The sequence below is a fragment of the Notothenia rossii genome, assembly GCF_949606895.1.
Source record: "Notothenia rossii genome assembly, chromosome: 4".
NCBI classification, from domain to species: domain Eukaryota; kingdom Metazoa; phylum Chordata; class Actinopteri; order Perciformes; family Nototheniidae; genus Notothenia; species Notothenia rossii.
The window spans coordinates 82840184-82860970 of NC_136902.1; the positions used below are offsets into that span (position 1 = coordinate 82840184).

The 20787-nt window shown below is 39.2% G+C and overlaps 1 protein-coding gene across 1 annotated transcript; it reads left to right on the forward strand.

Annotated features, from left to right (window-relative positions):
• The first annotated feature begins 734 nt into the window (after positions 1-734).
• mpzl3 (myelin protein zero-like 3) lies at positions 735-16424 on the forward strand. The gene is made up of 6 exons (XM_079677113.1): positions 735-1043; positions 3948-4114; positions 10763-10976; positions 12851-13007; positions 15469-15535; positions 15761-16424. Exons 1-6 carry the CDS (start codon positions 944-946, stop codon positions 15839-15841), a joined length of 786 nt encoding a protein of 261 aa, XP_079533239.1. The 5' UTR covers positions 735-943; the 3' UTR covers positions 15842-16424.
• The last annotated feature ends 4363 nt before the right edge of the window (positions 16425-20787 follow it).

Consider the following 20787-nt stretch of genomic DNA (forward strand, 5'->3'; position numbering starts at 1 on the left):
CAGTAAAGACAGGAGATTGGACTGGGATAGAGGAGTAATATGCCTAAAAATAGCAGGAGAGTCCCATAAGAGCTTTGGTGGCTTGATGGAATAGCTGGCCTGGGAGATAAGACTGAAGACCGGGCCTCAACTCAAAGGGTTATAAGAGAGAATTGACATGTGAGCAGAGAATATGGTTCAGGTTTCAATATGATTTCATTTTTGGGTTGACAGCATGCATTTCAAAGATTGTGTTTAATCTACAGTCCCATGCTAATGCTCTCATTCTCATGATCATCAGGCCATGCAAACTAACCAACTCACAAATATTATTTTCAGAATTAGTTTAGTTTTTTATTTCAAAAATCACACACAACTTTAATAAACCCCACCCCCAATACCCCATTTAAATCAAACATATACAGTTCCTCGAAAATCCAATTACATGTAGGGACTTTACATTTCCTGAAGGGCTGAGTTAGTACTTTTTTGTTGTTATTTTGTATTATACCCCCCCCCCCCCCCCCCCGCCCCACTTGCTCCTTTGGGACTTATCATATTCACTATATATTTGTCAGGTGACATAGGTTAAGATAAGAACTTTTTTTTCAAAAAGGAAGCGTATTTCTACACACATTGATTTGACACATTTATGGCTGTTCCCTTTAAGCGTATTTTATTTCAATGGGGTATTAAAGTAGTCGAAAGATTATTCACCAACACCTTGGTCAGTCACTTCGAAAATTGTATTACGACATGTCAACTTGTATCCTCCCTCAGAGTAAGCATAAAAATAGGCTTGGTGTGGTTTCACTCCCGATTATTCACTTCCTGATACACCTGTTTGTCAGGTACGTGAGCTCGTAGTGTGCAGCCGCGACGGAGACTCTGACTCACGCCAAGATAGATAATGGACGGAATTTGTCCGAGGGTTTGACGCAACTTGGACTTTTTTTTCATCGTCATGCAAGTGAGCCCGTTTTCACATATTAAAATGCGTCGACCTCGCCAAGGGAATACCGCTCTGAACGTTATTTTGTTGCTGTATTTGGTCGTTTTTTACGGTGAGTAAACAGGCCAGGGCTCAGCTTTCATGTCGCTGTGTTTGAACACTAGTTACAACACAGAGAAGCTCTTGTCTTTTTATCTACGTTTGGCTTACTGTTTGTTCTGCTAGTAGCTGTTTTATTTGTCGAAATAAGGCATTTGTACTGTTTGACTACCCTGTAACCTTAACACAATTAATAGTTGCTTACACGTTTAATTGTAAGGCCTAAGTTAACACAACTCGTCAGCTCCGTAAACACTATCAAACAACACACAGCCTGCCAACGCTTTATTTGTAGGTGGTTATGGCAATTCCACTGCTTGATTCATGAATACATCAGACACAGCCCAAAGCTAAATCATGTTAATTTTAAATGGACACAGAGCAGATTGATTTACCAGGAACTTGTCGTTTGTATTAGCTTAACATGAAGTTGCAGTAGTGATCTCTTCCTCAAATGTCAAGTCATAAACGTTTGTCTGTTTTTCTGGGGGAAGTGGATCCAAATTGCCAATTTAAATCTTAATTATAAATGTTAGGATAGCTGCCACTATAAATACAGAAACAGGCCATTGTAAAAACCAGGCTCAGAGGGATCCTGACAACTGGTATGCAGTAAGTTAAGTGCATTGTCTTTGTGCCAATTATATTACAAACATGGTTCTAAACTTTGGGTATAGTTGTTAGGTCACTCCTAACTTATCTCATGTTTTTCAGGGAATAAAAATGGAAGAAATACTGCAAAAGCTGCTGTAACTTTATCAGGATGTAGGCATGTCGCAGCAGTGTGGTGTCATTATGGTTTGTCTTCTGATATCTGATATACTTGTACTTTTGGCTACATGTGTGCCCAGAGCACAGTGTCTGCCAGCTCAGGAAATACTCATGTTGCCAGTTCTTCCTGCCAGGGCCACAACTACTGTAGGGGTGTATCACAACATTGTCTCTTCCTTTCGACTTTTTACATTTTTTCTCGATTAAATGTCCAGGCGTCTTGCAGAAACTAGGTGCCATCATCATCATCACAAATACTGATGAGCTACCACCTTTCTATCCCATCACTGATTTTGAGATGAATTCTATCTCCTCTTTGATTCCAGAATTTTTCAGCTTTGAAGGATAATCTGCTGGATTTTCACTTTTATGAAGAGATAGCTTTGTTCCTGTGGCCAACCCTTTGTAGATCAATCAGGCTGAAAACCTGATATCTTGCAGATTATTTAGTATAAAATGAACTTTGTCCCTATCAAGGCGTTTGCAGTATCAGATGTAAACAGTGGTGTCAGTCTAAGATCAGACAGATCAGCTGATAGATGCTCCTTGGAGAAAAGGCAAAATGCTTTCAAATATAGCCCTGTTTTATGTATTATGCCCCAAAACAACTGTGTATTAATGTCACAAATGGAGTGTTGCCATGCAGATATAAAGCCAGGTTTTCCATGATGTTTTCTTGATAAAGGCCAAAGGAACAGTGATGGTTTTTTAATGGTTATTTGTTTTCATTCAGCTAGCAGTGTGGCTATAGAGATGGCATTATGAGTTGGCCCAGACTGAAATGTCTCAATAAATGTTGGATGGATTGCTGTAGACATTGCTACATAATAATATTAGAAGAGAGAATACATTTGATTTACTTTGTTGATTCACCAAATGTTTCTCCAGCTACAACGGCAGGTCAGTTTTCATTGATTCAGTGAAAAGCGTAATACCTATTAGGGAAGATTGGCATTCTATTTAGTACACACACATTCATTGATTTCAGAGGGGAACCAAAATGATGCTCCACTGGCTTGGCCTTTAATGCCCGCTATATGGGTGACCGGTTCTGGGTTTGAGTGTGGTTTTGGATGAATTGCAATTACCTTTGCTACACATTGTGAAGTTCCCATGATGATACATTTAAGTGATGATCTCCTCATAGTGCTGCCATTGGTGTGACACACATTATCTGCTAAAAATCAGCATGTCAGCATTGTCAATGTCAATATGCTGACATTTAGCTCTAAGCACAGCAGATACGAACATACCCGCTTGCATGGCTGTTAACCACGGTGTTTCCAAATGTTAAACTGGACTAGTGGATCATGGCATAAATAACTGATTCATCAACATGTGCACTGCGGCCATAAAGGCTGCCATTTATGAGGTAGAGGGGGATGATTGAATTACTTCGTAAATTTTTGGGGAATTTGTACTAGAAAAGCGATCCTGGCATGTTCAGATTCAACACCGTATTAGAGTTTTTATGCAATATACAAATGAACCCAACATTTAACCATGAAAACAACTGATTAATGACTCAGCATTGCAAAACATTTCAAGTTTTCCCTGAAAAGAAGCTGTCAGTATTTAGCTTTGTGTCCATGGAGAAAGTTGAGAGTATAATTTGTTGCAGACATTGCTTTGGCTGCAGGTAATTGCAACTGCTTTTTGTTATTTTTCTTTAATGTTGGCATTTAAACTTTGGAACTGTTGCATGGTTATTTTCAACCTTTGTATGATGTGATGCCAATGAAACGCATACAGCCACAGGGTATAACTTTATTTAAACAATGTAGACAGATGTGTAGCAAATCTGACAGATACAAAAAGAGAGGCTGGTGAGAATCTGTTTCAGTTCAGTGTCTATCACGAGGAATTTGCTGCGCTGACACTTTTATGCCACCACAATTTCTGCATAGTTGTAGATGCTGTCAGGATTTGTATTAGCTATTTAGACCATGGTAAGTTTGTAAATGTCACACACAATGTTTCCATCTTTCTCTGTCTTTTGCGCTTCCAATCCCCTTCTTCTCATTTTTTTGGAATCCTCGGAATCGGCCATTTTAAAGTATATTCTCTTTTAATGTTGTCATGTTTGTCCACTGTGTCACTCTAACATCATATGTTTCTTCTCCTTTTTCTGACATTTCACCTCCAGCCCCTTCTCTAGTCTCCTCCATCTCAGTGAGTACACCAGCAGAGCTCCATGCATCTAAAGGGGATACCGTCACGTTGTCCTGCACTTTCACCTCCACCAGTAGGCCCACCAGTAAGATGACTGTGGACTGGTCTTATAGGCCCCAGAGTGGAGGGCCGCCACTGACAGTGAGTATATTTTAATTTTATAATATTTATATATGTTTCTTTCTTTCTGTGGCTATACTGGATACAATACTGTCTAAAAAAGAGCTGAAACGATTAGTAATTTTTTTTAGGAATTCGATAATATGATTATAGTCAATCTATTGTTTTGTTCATTTTTAAGCAAAACAATTAAAACTGGTTCCATTCTGTTAGATTGCATAACAGCAAAGAAAAGGCAGCAAATTACACTAGATGAATTAAACACATAAAGGGAAACTGATCGTGTACAGTTTTTAAAAACCTTAACTTGAGGCACAAAGGGAAATTGTATTAAAAAGAAAACCAATTATACCACTTTCTTCCAAAAAACCTTGATAAATGGAATTTCCGTTTAAAATACTTTCATCATGTCCCATTTTTTTATTTCTTCATGTAATGCAACAGACTGTCATGTAACTTAAAAGCTTCATGAAGTAATGCACAGTGAGATTAACCATATTGTTGGTATTGATTGTTAAAACTTGTATCAGTGAACAAAAAAGTTCTGACCATTTTTGTTTACTATATAAAGCCCTTATCAGTTTGACCTGATATGTATACTATTTGATCATCACAGACCATGTTCATTGTACTTGTATGTGTCTTTAAAATGCGCTTTCTGTACAAACATGACTTGTTTGAATATCTGACTGCATAATTTGCATTCTTGACCAGCTGTGTTTGAGTCAACATTGATTTGCGACCTTCTCCACCTGCATCCTCCAGAAAACCCCGGTTAGTCTCGGTTTCTATGTAAATACCGTATGTACCAATTTGTTTGATTTATCAAGATCACTGTCAAGGTCCAAGTCATATCTTTCCACACAGCCTTTGTCTCTTTTAACTGCCTCTCTGTGAAAGCCCAGCTGGTCAGTTACCATAATACCTCCAACTTCCTATGTGTTGGTCTCGTGGTCTTGTTCGAAATGCTTTCAGATGTATCCATCTCAACCCATAATTGCACTCAGTCCTCTAACCCTGCACCCTGTGACCAATCCACTAAAAATCCACCACATAATTTAAGGAGTTCCATTGTAACTTGAAGATTGCCATCCAGTGTGGTTCTATGTAATTGCATTTGGACCATGGGAATCCATAGTGTGGTAGCTGCAACCCTATATGCCATCATTTCCTATAGGAGCACTCAGAGTTAAGTGGAGGCTAATGTTTTGTGGCTCCGCTGATATGGAGTGCTGTTGGTTTAGTCATTAAGATGCTGTTGTCTGGCCTAAAAGTGTGTAGGAGGGGGAGAAGAAGAAAAAAGTACATAGTACACATTGAGAGGTTGTTGTTGTGTGTTTGTGTTTGGCAGTCAGCACGATGCACAGGTATTGGTTAAAAGCTGTGCCAACTGCTACGTAATACAAACCCATATTTTCTTGGACCAAGCCCAACAAGTCTGTTCACTTTATCACAGATAAATATTGTGTGGCATTATTTCTGACATGGCCCATAGAAGGAACCAAGTCTGGAAGTTTTTCATTTCTATTCCTTGGCCTTCATTTACTTTCCATCCAATTTCATTAGGCTTTTTGGCTGCTTGATTGGCCTGTGTGTCCCCAATCGTATATCACACTGGGAAAGACCATGAATAAGCATGTAAAAGGCGCCATCAGAAAATATAATTTTGCTGCCAAAGCTTTATTGTCAATCTGAACTGCAGTGCTTCAGTGACTTGCATAATTACCTCAGACCTGATGAGAATTAATTTAGTAGATTGGAGAAGAGAGGTTGAATGTTCAGTCAAATAATTGTGAAAGCTTATGGTAATTAGAGGAGTTGAATTCTGCTGAATAATGCTACAAATATATCAGTTAAGATGATCTGCTACTTTTTGATCTGTCAAGTAAGTGGAGGCTTCTGTCCAAATCATCATATAGATTGGTAGAATAATTGGGCTCAGTTTAATAGTCCAATATCCTTGGCTGTGTTGCCGCATCTGTCATGGGCTTAAAAGGATCTTTGTTTTCCAGACTGAACTCACTGTTGAGAAATAGGTGACTTCAATCTGCTTTTGTGTAGGCTGAGCTCTGCCAAGTCATCAAATGATCAGCCAGGTCTACAGTCAGTCAGTCAGAGAAATGCAGCTCACAGACACTCTGTCGTAAAACAATAAAGCTATCAGTGATTGTTAAGGTGATTCTGTGTTTGCTTTTTTGCTTCAGTTTATTAAAAGGCCATACACACTTATCCATGTTGACATTGTTCCTAGATAGTAGGCTGTAAAATACCCTCTTCAAACTAGGCATGCATTTGTTGGATGATCTTGATTTAGGGCTGCACCGTTACATGGTAAACAGTTGTAAAGGGTTTTAACACTAAGATCCTTCACACACTGTATTCCTATGTGGAGACCTGATAATACAAACACAGATTCTACAGGATTAAATAATTATTATTTCCATCCTCCTTCCATATTTTAATGTACAGATAGTTTATTAATAATAATAATACATTTCATTTATATAGCACACTTTTAAAAACAACTTCATCTCAAGGTGCTTAGCAAGGCCAATACCCAGTATATAACATACAAACCTAGATGTCTATATTTACATTATCTTTAATTTAATTGTCTATTTCTTTGTCTCAGTATGCTCCGCTTATGTTTAAGGCACACTATGTATAATACATAATTATATATAGAGTTACAATATTCCAGCAACCTATACAAAAGGGAACTTTCTTGTACATTGGGGACTTTATGGAAGTTTGTATCGTTGATCTCATTCTTGATATTTAGAAATACTTGCCAATATTGAGCAGATTTTGGCATTTCATATTGGCTGCAGTTAATTGCACGAGACTTGGAACGCTTTTTATAGGGAGTAGAAAAATGTGATTAACTTGGCAGTTGTTGAGGAGGAGTCGATCACTCGGAATGGTGTTGATATAGATATTCATCCTGAGAGTGCCATGTAATATTAATTACGAACATACTAAATAACATTGTGTTCATTGCAACATGTCAGACATTCTTTTTTTTTAAAGTTGGGCCGAGAATTTTTTTTCAAATATTTGAATAAAATCTCAAAAGGCTCAGCTCACAAAGTACTTTATATTACTGTTTATTTAGATATAAAATAAATATCCTCATGTGCGATGTCTTGAAATGTTGAAACATAGCAAGTTTAGCAAAAACCTGGTGATTATGTTGCCCACAATTCAATATCCAGGAACTACCATGTATAGATGTAGACATTGAAGCAGTTGGGAAGAGGTTCAAGGCCAATCAAATGTGACCGTCATTGTGCATTTAAAGAAGAATTTGGGTCCTTTTATTTACCAGAAAGATGCCCAACCGAATGTTTTTTTTGTGTCTGCATCCCCTAATTTGAAAGGAGCTGCATGAAATGGCTGGATGCAAAAACATCTGGGGCCGTATTCACAAAGCATTTTATCTTACCGCTAGGAGTGCTCCTAACTCGCGCTAAAACATTTTATGTAGGAGTTTTTTCTTAAAAGTTATTCACAAAGCCGCTGAGACCTACTCATACTAAGGATAAATCACTAAGAGTGAACTAAGAGTGACGCGCCGTTGCTATGGATTACGTCGATTCTCGTGCATGAGTTTAGAAGCGGTCAGTGCGGTGATTGGTTGTTCAGAGCAGGCGGTCTCGGTGAAACTCACCCGCAACATCCCACAAACGAGCCCACTAAAACAAGGAAATAGCCTAGGCTAGAAATGTATTCCTATCAAATAGTTATGGACAGTGCAGTTAGCAGAATACACGCATGATGACAAGTTTGTGCAGACCACGATAATGACGTTGTGCACGTTAAAGAGAGAGAGCAAACAATAAAAATACGTAAATTGCATTAAATCAAGGAGGCAATTAAAAGCACCCCGCAAACTATTATCCAATGAGCATATTTCCAGCACTTAAACACTTTCAATAACAGCCCATACCGCCGTTAAAGCCCCCCTATAATGATGAATGGAAACAATCTGCTGATGTTGATGGAATGTACTTTCTTTCTATTGACGAACACGTCCTCATCTTTTGAGGGCGCAATTATTTTTATGTGCGTCCCGTCAATAGCACCGACCGCACCGGGCATACCTGCAATTGCCATGCAGTTGGCTTTGATCCTGTGTAGTTGTTGATTGTCCAAAGGAAACCGGATAAACTGTTGGATGATATGTGGTCTAGAGAGCGCGTTGATGGTTTGGTTTATGGCACGGCTGACTAATGGTTGCGATATTCCTAAATCGTCGGCATTGCAAAGCTGCATTTTCCCTGTTGCTAAATATCGTAGTGTTGCCAAACATTTTATTTCCGGACTAATCGGGTTATTCCTGTTAGTCGGGGATGTTATTGCATCCCGCACTAATTCCACAACAAGTTTGATACCCTCACGATTTAGCCTATATCTCTTGATCAATTCACAGTCTTCCATTGTCTCCAAAACATTTCGTCTCGCAGCCATTTTCAGATTCTTTGTGAATAGGTCTTACTGAGTTAGGAGTCCTCTCGAGGACTTTTAAGCTCTCCTAAACTTAGGAGCTACTTTTAGGCCTAACATACTTTGTGAATTGCTCTTAGTGAATACAATTAGGAGTCCTAAATGTAAGACTGACACGCCCATTATGTTTAGGAGTTTCTCCTAAATTCGCCAGTTAGGAGCTACTTTTAGCCCTAAGATCCTTTGTGAATACGGCCCCTGCAGTGTTCGTAGAGGAAATCAATAACTCGCTCTCTGCTGGGCTTTGAGAACACAGATGAAAGCTATGTAGCTCTGATCTTATCCTGCACATAATCTGAAAGCCTCTTAAAGTCTTCATGTTCCTTATCAGTCAACCAGCTCACTGCAAGGCAAGGCAAGGCAAGGCAAGGCAAGGCAAGGCAAGGCAAGGCAAGGCAAGGCAAGGCAAGTTTATTTATATAGCACCTTTCAACACAAGGCAATTCCAAGTGCTTTACAAAAAATGAAAGACATTAACAAAATGGCATTTAAAATCAGTCATTAAAAAGCAAAGATAATAAAATCAACATTAAAAGAAAAAAATACATGGATAAAAGTTACAGTGCAGTTTAAGATGTGAATAGTTCAATTAAAAGCAGTGGCAAAAAGAAGAGTCTTCAGCCTGGATTTAAAAGTAGTAAGAGTTGCAGCGGACCTGCAGGTTTCTGGGAGTTTGTTCCAGATATTCGGAGCATAATAAATGAACGCTGCTTCTCCATGTTTAGTTCTGACTCTGGGGACAGAAAGCTGACCAGTCCCTGAAGACCTGAGAGATCTGGATGGTTCATAATTTAGCAGGAGGTCAGAAATGTATTTTGGGCCTAAACCATTCAAAGCTTTATAAACCAGCAGCAGTATTTTGAAATATATTATTTGACACACAGGAAGCCAGTGTAAAGACCTCAGAACAGGAGTGATGTGATCCACTTTCTTAGTGTTAGTGAGGACTCGAGCAGCAGCGTTCTGAATCAGCTGAAGCTTTCTAATGGATTTTTTAGTGAAACATGTAAAGACACCATTATAGTAGTCCAGTCTACTGAAGATAAAAGCATGGACAAGACAAAGTGGGTAGAGTAATGACTGGCCACTCACATTACGTTACTTTCCTTCAACTCAATGTGAGAGTCTATTTTATTGTCCATATGGTACATTGACTGCATTTTAGATGGCACTTTTCCTGTCTTTAGACCCCTCAAGGCACTTTTTAAATAAACAAATTACCATCCGTAAAGGTGGGACCTGCTTGAGGTAACTAACGTATCTTTCTAAAGGATCCACATGTTCACTGCAGCGGCATGGTTCGAAATGCAAATGATGCATGTATTCCCCATCAACCCTTCTGTCTCTTGCACCTTCCCCAAATCACTTGTCAATTTCCTGTTTGAGCCGATACTTTTCACTTTGAGATTTCTTCTGTCCAAGTCTCTGGTTACTGGTGACTAACGTCGTCAATTAGCTTATTGCACAAAAGCTCTTCTCTCTTAGTTTACTTGGTGACAAACATAAACTGTAGCATTTCCACATGTTCATCATCCCCCCTTCTCCACCCACACACTCACTCTCCGGATGTCATGTTGTGGAGAGGTCTGGGTCAGCTTCACGTGGGCGTTGCCACAAGATGGCGTTTCTGTTGTAAACAGAATATGTAGTTAATGTTAAACTAAAAGGTAAATCAGTTTTGGAGAGGCCACACACAAGTTCAGATTTGTATCTCAACAAGACTTGTGCACATACATTATTTTCCCGGTCTTATGCTTGATGGGATTATTATTCTCGTTTCTAAGACTGAACAGGCAGCCCTCTTCACTCTGCTATCAACAATATTGCGGAAAGAAAATGTCCCCTCCACCATCTGTCCAACCACCTGTTGCTGCAGATACTTTCCCTTAGGAGGGAAAATTATAAGTTAGATTGATGAGTGATGGTCCTTATTATGTGCTGGAGAAAATAAGTGATCTTTGAGTAACGGTTTATGAGCCATTCAGGTGAGGCTGCTATTAATGTATGAGAGGAGACTATGGATAAAATATGAATAATTAATGGTACTTATCCAAACAACTCTTCTCTTTCTTTTTCCTCCTGGCAAATTATAGACTTACATTTTTAACACACTCTATTTGACCACACAATAAAACTTTTTTTTCTTTGACCCCCCCCCCCTAGTTTTTCCACTTCTCCTCACGGGCGTTTCTTCCGCCTGATGGTCAGTTTGGCGGACGCATCCAGTGGGAGGGAACCCCAGCGCGTGGGGAAGCCTCCATCTCTCTGATCAACGCTACGTTAAAGGATAATGGGACCTACACGTGCTCCGTTAGAAACCCTCCTGATGTCCACGGGTCTCCTACTTCATACACAGTACTCACTGTAACACCAAAAGGTAAGAGTGTGCATTTACACAAACAAATAACGGGCCCATTTCTTCACACAATGTCAGAATTCTTTAACTGCATATTTAGCTTTGTACTGTTAGACTTCCTCCAATAGAGTTTGCGTTGCATATTTAAACACAGAGAGGAGAAAGGGGGAAGTTAAGCTCAGCGATAATGAAGCGAGCATTCTGGAAGTTAGGGAGGCAGTATCAGGAAGTTCTCAGTTCATCATCAAAGTTCAAAGATGAAGGTCCTACTGGTGGTGCACATAGATTGTAACTAACAACATCGCTACATATCTTCTTAATAAGGACTTTTCTCAAGATTAGCAAAGACATTCGAAAGTAAGAATCAAACAAGGATAATATTAAAATAAGTAAAATACTTTTTGTGGGAGAAACGTCTGTGTAGCAATGCAGTGGGAGTCACCGACTCAGGAAGGAGAAAGGGGGAGAGCTGGAGCTTCGATTTCAAACACTGATGGTTTATTTAGGAGCTTCGGCCGGAGGACTTCACATCACATGTCACAGAGCCAGAGGTTCTGACTTCACGGTAGAGTTGCCACGTCAATTCGGAAGAGCCTCTCTCTCGTTATACCATTTAACTGGTTCACAGAGAGTAATCAACATATTTGAGGAGATAGACTAAACAGCTGGGAACACTGAATTACTTGCGTCTGACACTTATGGCCTCGAAGATTTCACACCTTGGAGTCCACAAGCACCAAGAAGGAAGTGTTCCAGCGTACCCACAACAATAAACCATTTGTGACCGAGAGTTGCCCGATCATAAACTGGTAACAACAACATATGGCTGAAGCAGCCCCTTCCTTAAGGGAGGTAACAGACGTCAGGGTTGGTCATAAACGTCAAAGGGCAGGTGGATATCTAGGATAATTATTCCCTAACGCTTTTCTATTACACTGATTAAATCCATGTAACATATCATTAAGAAAATATGGACTCTTATGACTCCATCTAGATTTTTCCATGTGTAATCAACTTTTTCTCTTCTCAGATGTTTAATTTTAAATCCTTTTTGCTGCTTATCCTTGCTTCACCTCAGGCATCTGGATTTGACTTTTCTCACATAAATCATATAGTGTGTATATGCAGAGATGTGGCTGAGGAGAGGATGTTTAATTTTCCACTGCCCAGCACATAGTATTTAGATGGCAGCCTCATCCAAACATCTCGTTGGTGTTTGTGTTAGCTGTCATGATGTTAGCTATATTGGCTCACGCATGTTAGCCTCTGCTGTCAACAGACTGGAGATTGTTAGAGTCAGGGATGTTATAGTGGAGGGACTGAATTCAACAGATCTAAGTTCCTGACTATTATCGACTGATCTTGCTGTTTTCCACCTCAAATTGTGGCTATAATTACACTCAGAACCATTAAGCTATTCAAAGATACATGACCACATGGATTGTTTGAAGCAATCGTTTGTTTTTGTACAACTTAACATTCAGGATAAAGCCCAATATCTAATGGGCTTTAGAGGTGCCCTCTGGTTTCACTGTTTATGCTAAGCTATGCTAATAAGATGCTGACTTCAGCTACAATTAACCGACGTGAGAGTGGTCCCAACATTCTCATCAAACTCCCTCCAAAAAAGGGAAAACCCATTTTTCCCCAAATGCTAACCTATTCATATCAGGAGAATTTTAAACTGATGATAGTTTTAGTTTGGTACTACTTATAAGTGCAGAGGGACACATGTAGAACTACTTCATTCTATGTGCTATATATGGTGTACATGGGCAGTGCATGTCTTTACAATACTGCTTTTCTAAGTGGGTTTTGCATGACGTCACGTGTATGTGTGGTCATGCAAACAACTTGTTAATGCGTTTCTAAAGACCTCCCCTCCTCCTCCACAGCGGCCAGCATTCGCTTCTCTGATGTTGCGGTCCTCCTTACTTTTGTCCTCCTCCCCTCCATCATCGTCACCCTCATTCTGATTGCTCGGATGCTGTGTCCCAAGAAAAAGCACAACCAATCGAAGGCCTACAGATCGCCCATAGAGGTCACAGAGGGGTGAGTGGATTTATTTAACCAATCACTGCTGTGGGTCCCCTGGGGGTAATGATGGTTACTGCAGGATTTCATGGTTATAAATATGCTGCTGAATTGCTAATTTAATGAAGGTTAAACAATCATTTCCTTTTAAGTTAACGGTTGGATTTTGGTTGTAGAAAACAGGGTTAGGGTTACGTTAGGGTTCTACAGTTTTTGTTTTGTAGAAGTGTTGCTCCCCCAACGGTTTGCAGTCAGTTTAAATAGCAGCTTTAATCAGAGGGAATACAGGAAGACGTGCATGTGCTACTCTGTACATACATGTTTAACAGATTGCATAACATGACATGGACATTATGTAAACACTCAGGGACAACTCCAGTGTCTTTGTTTTTGATAATACATAAAAGGCTGTATCATTTTTCTCTGTACATTAATTATTAATTGTGTATTGATTATGGAGCAGACAGAAAAAAAATGCCAGAAACTAATTTGTGCGGAGGATATGTAATTTCTTTCCTCAACTGAATTAAATAATTTCCATGTTTGTTATTAATATCTGCATCCAAGATAGTGATTTGAGGGATCGCAATAATGAAATCGTTCCAATGTTTTAGTTAATTTATGCGCACACAATTCATGTTAATAAAGAAAGATGGCACGGCACACTCTGCTGCAGTCTCTGACTGATGTTGTGCGCTGTCGGGTCCCAATTACACACAGCAGATATTAGCTATAGAGAGACCAGCGTCAGAGTATTGTAAAAACAATACAGAACCCCATATGCTTATAAAAGTGCTGTGTTGATTAATTATTTGAAATCCATCAACAGGTGTATACTTACTTTAAACCCCTCGCTCTTGTTATGATTCTCTCATGACTGTCTATTCCTGCCAGGCTGTCTCCATCCTAAATAACGGTTCGTCAGGACACACTCGCACTTTTGGAAACCTGTATACACTTTTCCTGAGAGGAATACGATCATTCCCACCCGGCCCTCCGGCTCGTTACAGCCACACATCTACCTGTATTAAAATGTGAAATGTGGAGCTCCGGGGTACATTTTTGCCGGCATTGTTTAAAAAAAAATTACTCATGCGCATCTGTTACCTTGTGTTTTAAGGTGGAGACAACCAGTAAAAGAATGGCAGGCATATATGGTCCCGAGAGAGTAGTAGATAGACCGAGACGTGTTACTGATGTCACGCCTGTTGATGTGCAGAAGGCATAAAGACATGACATGTTTGTGTGCAAGCCCAGGGTGATTCTGTAGCTATTTTACACTGTGGTGGTTACACAATATTTAACTAGCAGATCTGCCATGGGTAATTGCCTTGACAGCGCACTCCTGGATCACTCCACTTAGAGACTGCAGCAGGGTGAGCTCTCTGCATATCCACTCACCTTGAGCAAACAAATTAACTAAACCGTGGGAAGTTATTTAATAAAATAAGGATAGTAGTTCAATCTAGTGTGTACGAATTAGTGAATTGTGGCCTTGCTTTATGTCTTGTCTGCAGAACCACCAAAATCATTTCTCCTTACCATTGTTCTCTTTATTTGGGAGTCCCCAAATGTACAATAAGAAGACCCTTTTTATAGTGAAATGTCCTTAAATGAAGCAGTATCATTGTACTGTCTGTCCTGTCAAGAGTTAGATGACACTATTCCGAAAATATCTAACATTTCGGAGTAAAAAACATTTAAATAAATAAACGATGAGCTGTAATCTGATACGTTTGATCATATGTAGAGTACACTCTTAAAAAGGTGTTATAAATGCAGTGGCGAACCGTGTCTATCACAACTGGACCTTCTGTAGACACACAGACCCCCCCTCCGCGGCATTATAATGTCCGTCTTCTCACTGAATTGTCGTCTTGAAAAGGGTACTCACAACAATTCCGCAACACCTTCATCTTCACCTGTTGCACTTGTCATTTCAACGTTAAAAACAATAAAACGGCATGAATTGCTTCGTCGTATTCATAGATCCTCTGTCTCGAGCCAGTTAACTACCGGGCCTTCTAGAGTACCCTGGAACCGAAGGAAACTCTGAAAGAATACGCCCATTGGCTACAAATCAATATATGATTGGTTGATCAAACTGTCAGTCCAAACGTACGCTCTCATTCAGTGCAACGGCCAGGACATTCGATCAAGGATGTAGAATACCTTGGTTGAAGGACAAGATCTGATTGGTTGCTTTCTTTTCTAACACAAAACCACTGAAATGCGTAGTGCATGGTCCGAGAAGGACAAACAAATAAACGTAACACTGTAATATTATAGATGAACAACACAGATACGATTCTCATTTATTCATTTTATATACATTTTATTTATATAATTAAATCGATTTTTTTGTTTGTTTTATCTGAGTGTTCCAGGGTATTCTCTGAATACCTTGAAGGCCCTGACGGTTCCCCACTGTATAATTGTAATGACTAACCATCTTTGCTGTCCATTCTGCATTCATCAGAGAGGAGTATGGCGTCCACCCGCCACCCAGAGAAAAGAAGGCCTCATGCTGTGACCTATATATGATGGTACAGTAGAGAACATTCCACTATACGACACTGTCTTGCAACCCATAAATAACTAAATGAGACATGTCTGCAAGATCCATTTCATGTTTAATTTTACATGCCCTCCATGTTCTGTCTACGGGACTTGAGGGTTTATGAAATATTGATCTTTCCAATGGAGTTGTTTTCTGTCTGGGTCTGTGTGAAGCTTCATCTGACTGTCTGTGTTTTTTCTGGTCTGTCCAGGACTCGGAGGATGAAGAAGGCTATTACGAGCTAAAAAAGAGGCCTCCTACGGATGAAGGCTATGCTGAGTCTCAGTGCTAGACAACCCTGCAGGCTGGGCGATGTTACTGTAACATCTAAACCTTCTGGTGCCTTACATATGGGAAACACTGAAGAGAAATAAATGCTGGATTTCCTTTGCCACAGTTAAATCCTTACCCAGTCGTTTGGTGACTGTTTGTGGTGACCCCTTTGAAATAGTACTTGTATTTTTGTCTTAACGATGCATCTCCAGCATCACATTAAGACTAGACATGATGCCATTAATTTCATTGACCTGTTGCCTACAAGTTTCTACATTTTTCAAGGCCATTCAAGAGGTCTTACTTTCTAATTGTAGGGCTTGTAGTCTTGATGACATATTATTTGTTTCTTATGGTATTAGCTATACCAACCGACCCTGTCTATGCAAACACAAACACACAAGGGAGCACTATGTGTATTTGTATGTCTTAATATGAGTCACTTTCTTATTGTGAAGGAGCTAGATGCATTTATTTTTGTAATTTATTGTCCGTCAGAGCAGCTGTATGACGTCTGTCAATGTCTTTGTTGAGCTGTAGTGGAACATTTCTGATATATCTTTAATATTTGGACAGAAAATAAATGGTTTGATTTGTGTAAACTGCGACCATCTAATCATATTTATGCAGTATATTGTATATACAGTATATTTCCTATATTATCAGTGTCTGTACATTACTGTCCAACATTCTAATTTCAAAACAGCAGTTAATGTTTGTCACTGTACTCAGGGGCGGACTGGGGGGAAAAAGTGTCCCGGGGATTAATTGACAGACAGGCCCATTTAATGCGCGGCATGTATCGGCCGGCTGGCGACGAAAGTATGTTACTTAACAAAAAACCCTATGCATTTAATGTTATTTTGGACCATTATTCACATAGTAATCACATTTCTTGAGCCCTTGAGTCGCCTAGAGCAAAAAAGTTACAGCATATATTTAGTGATTTTAATGTTAACAGATCAGATGCAATAACATTTAGACCCAATTTGCCTGACTTGACACATGGAATAAAACATGGGCGTAGGAAGCATCCTCAATGTGGGTGGGACAATTTGTCAGGGGGTGTGGGCAGGTGGTGGACCTCACCTCCTTTAGGGGGGTCCGGGGGCAAGCTCCCTCGGGAAGATTTTTTTTTGAAATGTTGAAGTTAAATGCATCAATCTGGTGCACTTTGAGAGCAAATTTAGGGACTAAATCTACATCTCTCATCACCCATATGAAACAGAACTGTAAACAGATTTACTTTTTCTTTCAACATTCATTTGAACAGCAAGTGGAGGCAAAAGTGACTGTGCCCAAAACAATAAACCTGCTAGCTAGCTAGCTAACTAGCCTAAACTCAGTAACAGAATGTGGGCAACAGGATCTTCTCCACAGCCGCGCGACCGCTGAGTCAGACGTCAGTACCCCCTTTTCTATCCTACGGGTGCAGCCACTCCCCCTGAACCCCGATTTAGGTACGCAAATCAACAACAACAAAGTTAGTGGTCGGAACACTTACAAATGTGGGCCGGTAGAATTTTTGTTTTTGTTTTGTTTTGTTGGCCCTCCGGCCCACAAACAGCACCGACCCACCGGGAAAACTCCCGGTATTCTCAATGGCCAGTCCGCCACTGTACTTCTCAGTTTATTTTACGGGACGTCTGAGTTTGGATGTGGTCATTATGATGTAACAGTTTTTGTTTTAGATGCACCGCTTTGCTTTGTCAATTTTTTTTTTTTAAACAATATTCGCCTAAAAATAAATATTTTAGGAACTGGCTTTGTGAGGGGATGAAAATGACTTAAAAACATTTTTATTTTTTTTTCTAGCAAATTAATAATAATCTGATTATTGGAGTATATGTATCGCCGTTTGCTAACATACTTTGTTAGTAAAGCTTAGAGCATAAGGCCATCGTGTTTTCCTCTTCTCTCTTTGTTTTGTCTGTTGCAGTATTCATGAATGTTTCTTGTATATTCCTTCAAAAACTCTAAGGACAGGATTGAGTGTCAGAGCTTCACTCACAAATTGCGGCAGCATCTGTTTCATCCACAAAGTCGTGGGACTCGAGGGTTATAAAAATACCTAATAAAAACAAGCCAATGAAAAATACAGAAAATGTTGAGTCCTCAATCTGTCTCTTATTTTTCCCATTTCTCATTCAGCTCCATTCATGCCCTCTAGGTTTCAATAATTCACACACTGCTATGGCGAAACAATTATCATTCCTGCTTCATCTGAACTACCATGGCAACAGCTTACTCATGTTAGCCAAGGAAAAATTAGGATAGCCTAATATCATCACTGCCAATTAGCATGAGTCACATTTATAGATTTACTATTCCAACTGAAATCTACTTCATTTATTTTAGCCTTTTATTAAGCCATCATTTTGTGAAACATTTTTCTTTATCAACCTAGTATACAGTATCTCTCTGTTAAGCAGAGAGGATGATCAAATGCTACTGTTGGTGAATTGCTGTAGAGTTGCCACATTTATCCACATTTATTTCAGTTGTCTGGATTTGTTATGGCCGAAGTCTTGGTTTACAGGAAATATTGGTGCACTCTCGTCTCAAACTCTATTACACTGCAGCAGGAGGAGGCCAGACCCAGCAATAATGACCATTTAAGGTCTGCTGATAAAGGATGTCAACGTCTGCATAATACCTAGGTAAGTTATATTTCTATTAAAGGACATCAAGTTTCATAAGTTGATTTTGTACTGGTCATTGAGTTTGCTTGTTTTTAAGGCAACACATTAGTGGTTGCCAGTATGAACCAATTTCTTACATAGCCCACTAGTTCCCAATTTGTCTTACTTACTCCACAGTGAAATGGATCATCTTTTACAGGAATGCTTTTTTTTTTAAAAGGGATTTGAGCCAAAAACGCCCTAACGAAACAAAATCCCTAGTTCTAAAAACATACTGGAGAAAATTGCCATTTAAATCACACGTTTGAGCTTATTTATTTATGTATTAGTTGATTATAAATAAAAAAAACACAATCTATTATGAAACCAACTTACCTTACACTGTTTGTGATTCTAATTATGTTCTGTTTATGCCATAATGTTCTTTCAAAAAAAGATATAAGAGGAAAGTTCTTAGCCAGCATACTTTACTCCGAGTCAGTGTATTGTCTCTTCAAGAACACCTGTGTAACATTTTGTGAGTGCTGCTGTGTCAGATTCAGGAGTCACGTCCCAGCGAAGGATTGGACACCTGGTGCACTTTTGTTTCATGACAGCAGATGGGAAAACCTTTGATTTCCATCCCCTGGGTCATTGTCCTCTGCTGTATCAGATCATACGGAGGGGCGAGAGGAAGGAAAGGTGGTGAGTAACCAAAGTGATTTTAAAAGTTGTTTATGGCTGTACAAAAAGCAGTGAGCATTAGGGAGCTGACCGTTCTTATTAAATAAATAACAACTTGCTGTTGTTCTCAACATTATTTTAGGCAGGAGTACATGCATGAATGCATTTATGAATATTTTATACAATTTTGTAGGGAAGTCTTTTTAAGGGGGAGATATTATTGAAAGATGCATGCAACGCCACTATGTTTGATTTGAATGTAGATTTAAGCTATTCAATATTTTCCAGATCTAAAGCATGTTGTTCTTTCTATCATATAATGGTGATGGATAGCACACTTTGTATTTAGCTTTTCCCATCATTTTTCAAGATAATTTGCTGTTTGTAGATTGCATGTTAATCTCATTGTTTTTCATACAGTGACCTTTCACGCTGCAAATGAGGAGCTTAATCACTGTCATCTGAAAGGACACACTGCATTGTTGAAGTTCAATGCAGCTAACAACAGCATGATACACAGGTGCACAAGGAGAGACTTGATACAAGATAGACTTGTCTTATATACTTTACCACTTAAACTAATGGAGAACAAAATGAGCAATGTGAGCATTAGTGTATTAATCCTACAGGCTGTTCTTTTGCCAACTGTGAGGAGGCACAGTTGTGTTGCTGGTGCAGCTATGCAACACTATGCTTTTAAAATAGTTTACACAAAGTAGGACAACCAACACTTCTCCAAAGGGATGAACAAATCCTCAGAAACAAAAAACCTGGCCTTACCCGATGATGTGACAACGACTTGTGCGTATAATTGAATTGAATTAATGTTTATTAATAAACTACACTTTAATCACATACATGCATTTGTAACCACAGTATTGCGTTGCTAGAACATACCTCCTGACTGCTTCTCGATAATGACAAGACAGTGTGACATTATTGATCCCTGTGGTCAGTGCAGCAGCAGACTCAGCTGCACAGCAATCACATAACTGAACATAGATTAGCATATTAAGGTGGCGAGATGATGAGCAGCTCTTTTAGCCTGGGTCAGGTTGCTGGCCAACCTGCTGCATTTGCAGATGGATTGTTTTCAAAGACCATCCCACGCACTCTCGCTCTGTTTCTTTAGCTACCACCGCCCAGGCATCAGCTTGATTTTGCTCTGGGGGATTTAAGTGTTTGCTTTATTTTTCCTTTGGACAACCCCAATTATTTGTTGCACACACGTTGTTGTATTTCTCTCTTAAAGGACTTTTTGTTTCCAGTGTGGGGATTTGATTTTAAGTGATTTCCCCCTTGATGTTTAAATGTTAATGACAAGAACCTTTTTATATTAGAAACATAATTTGTTGAAACAAAATAAATAATCAAATGAAGATGGGTCACAAACAGTAAAGGAACGTTTTGGGGGAAAACATGACTCAGAAGAACAGCTAATGCTCCTCCAGTATGGATTCTATATCAATGGACCAGAATACAGTGACTCACTATCTACGTCACTTATTTGCTTGTTCCCCTGAATAAAAATTACACAAAAAAGAGCAAAAGGTAAATTAATGGCTTTTTTTTAGAACAAGACCTACATCAATCAGATTATTAAAACTCTTGTCATTGTCTCTTATTCTGCTAATCAGCAATTTAATGAACTTATAATTAC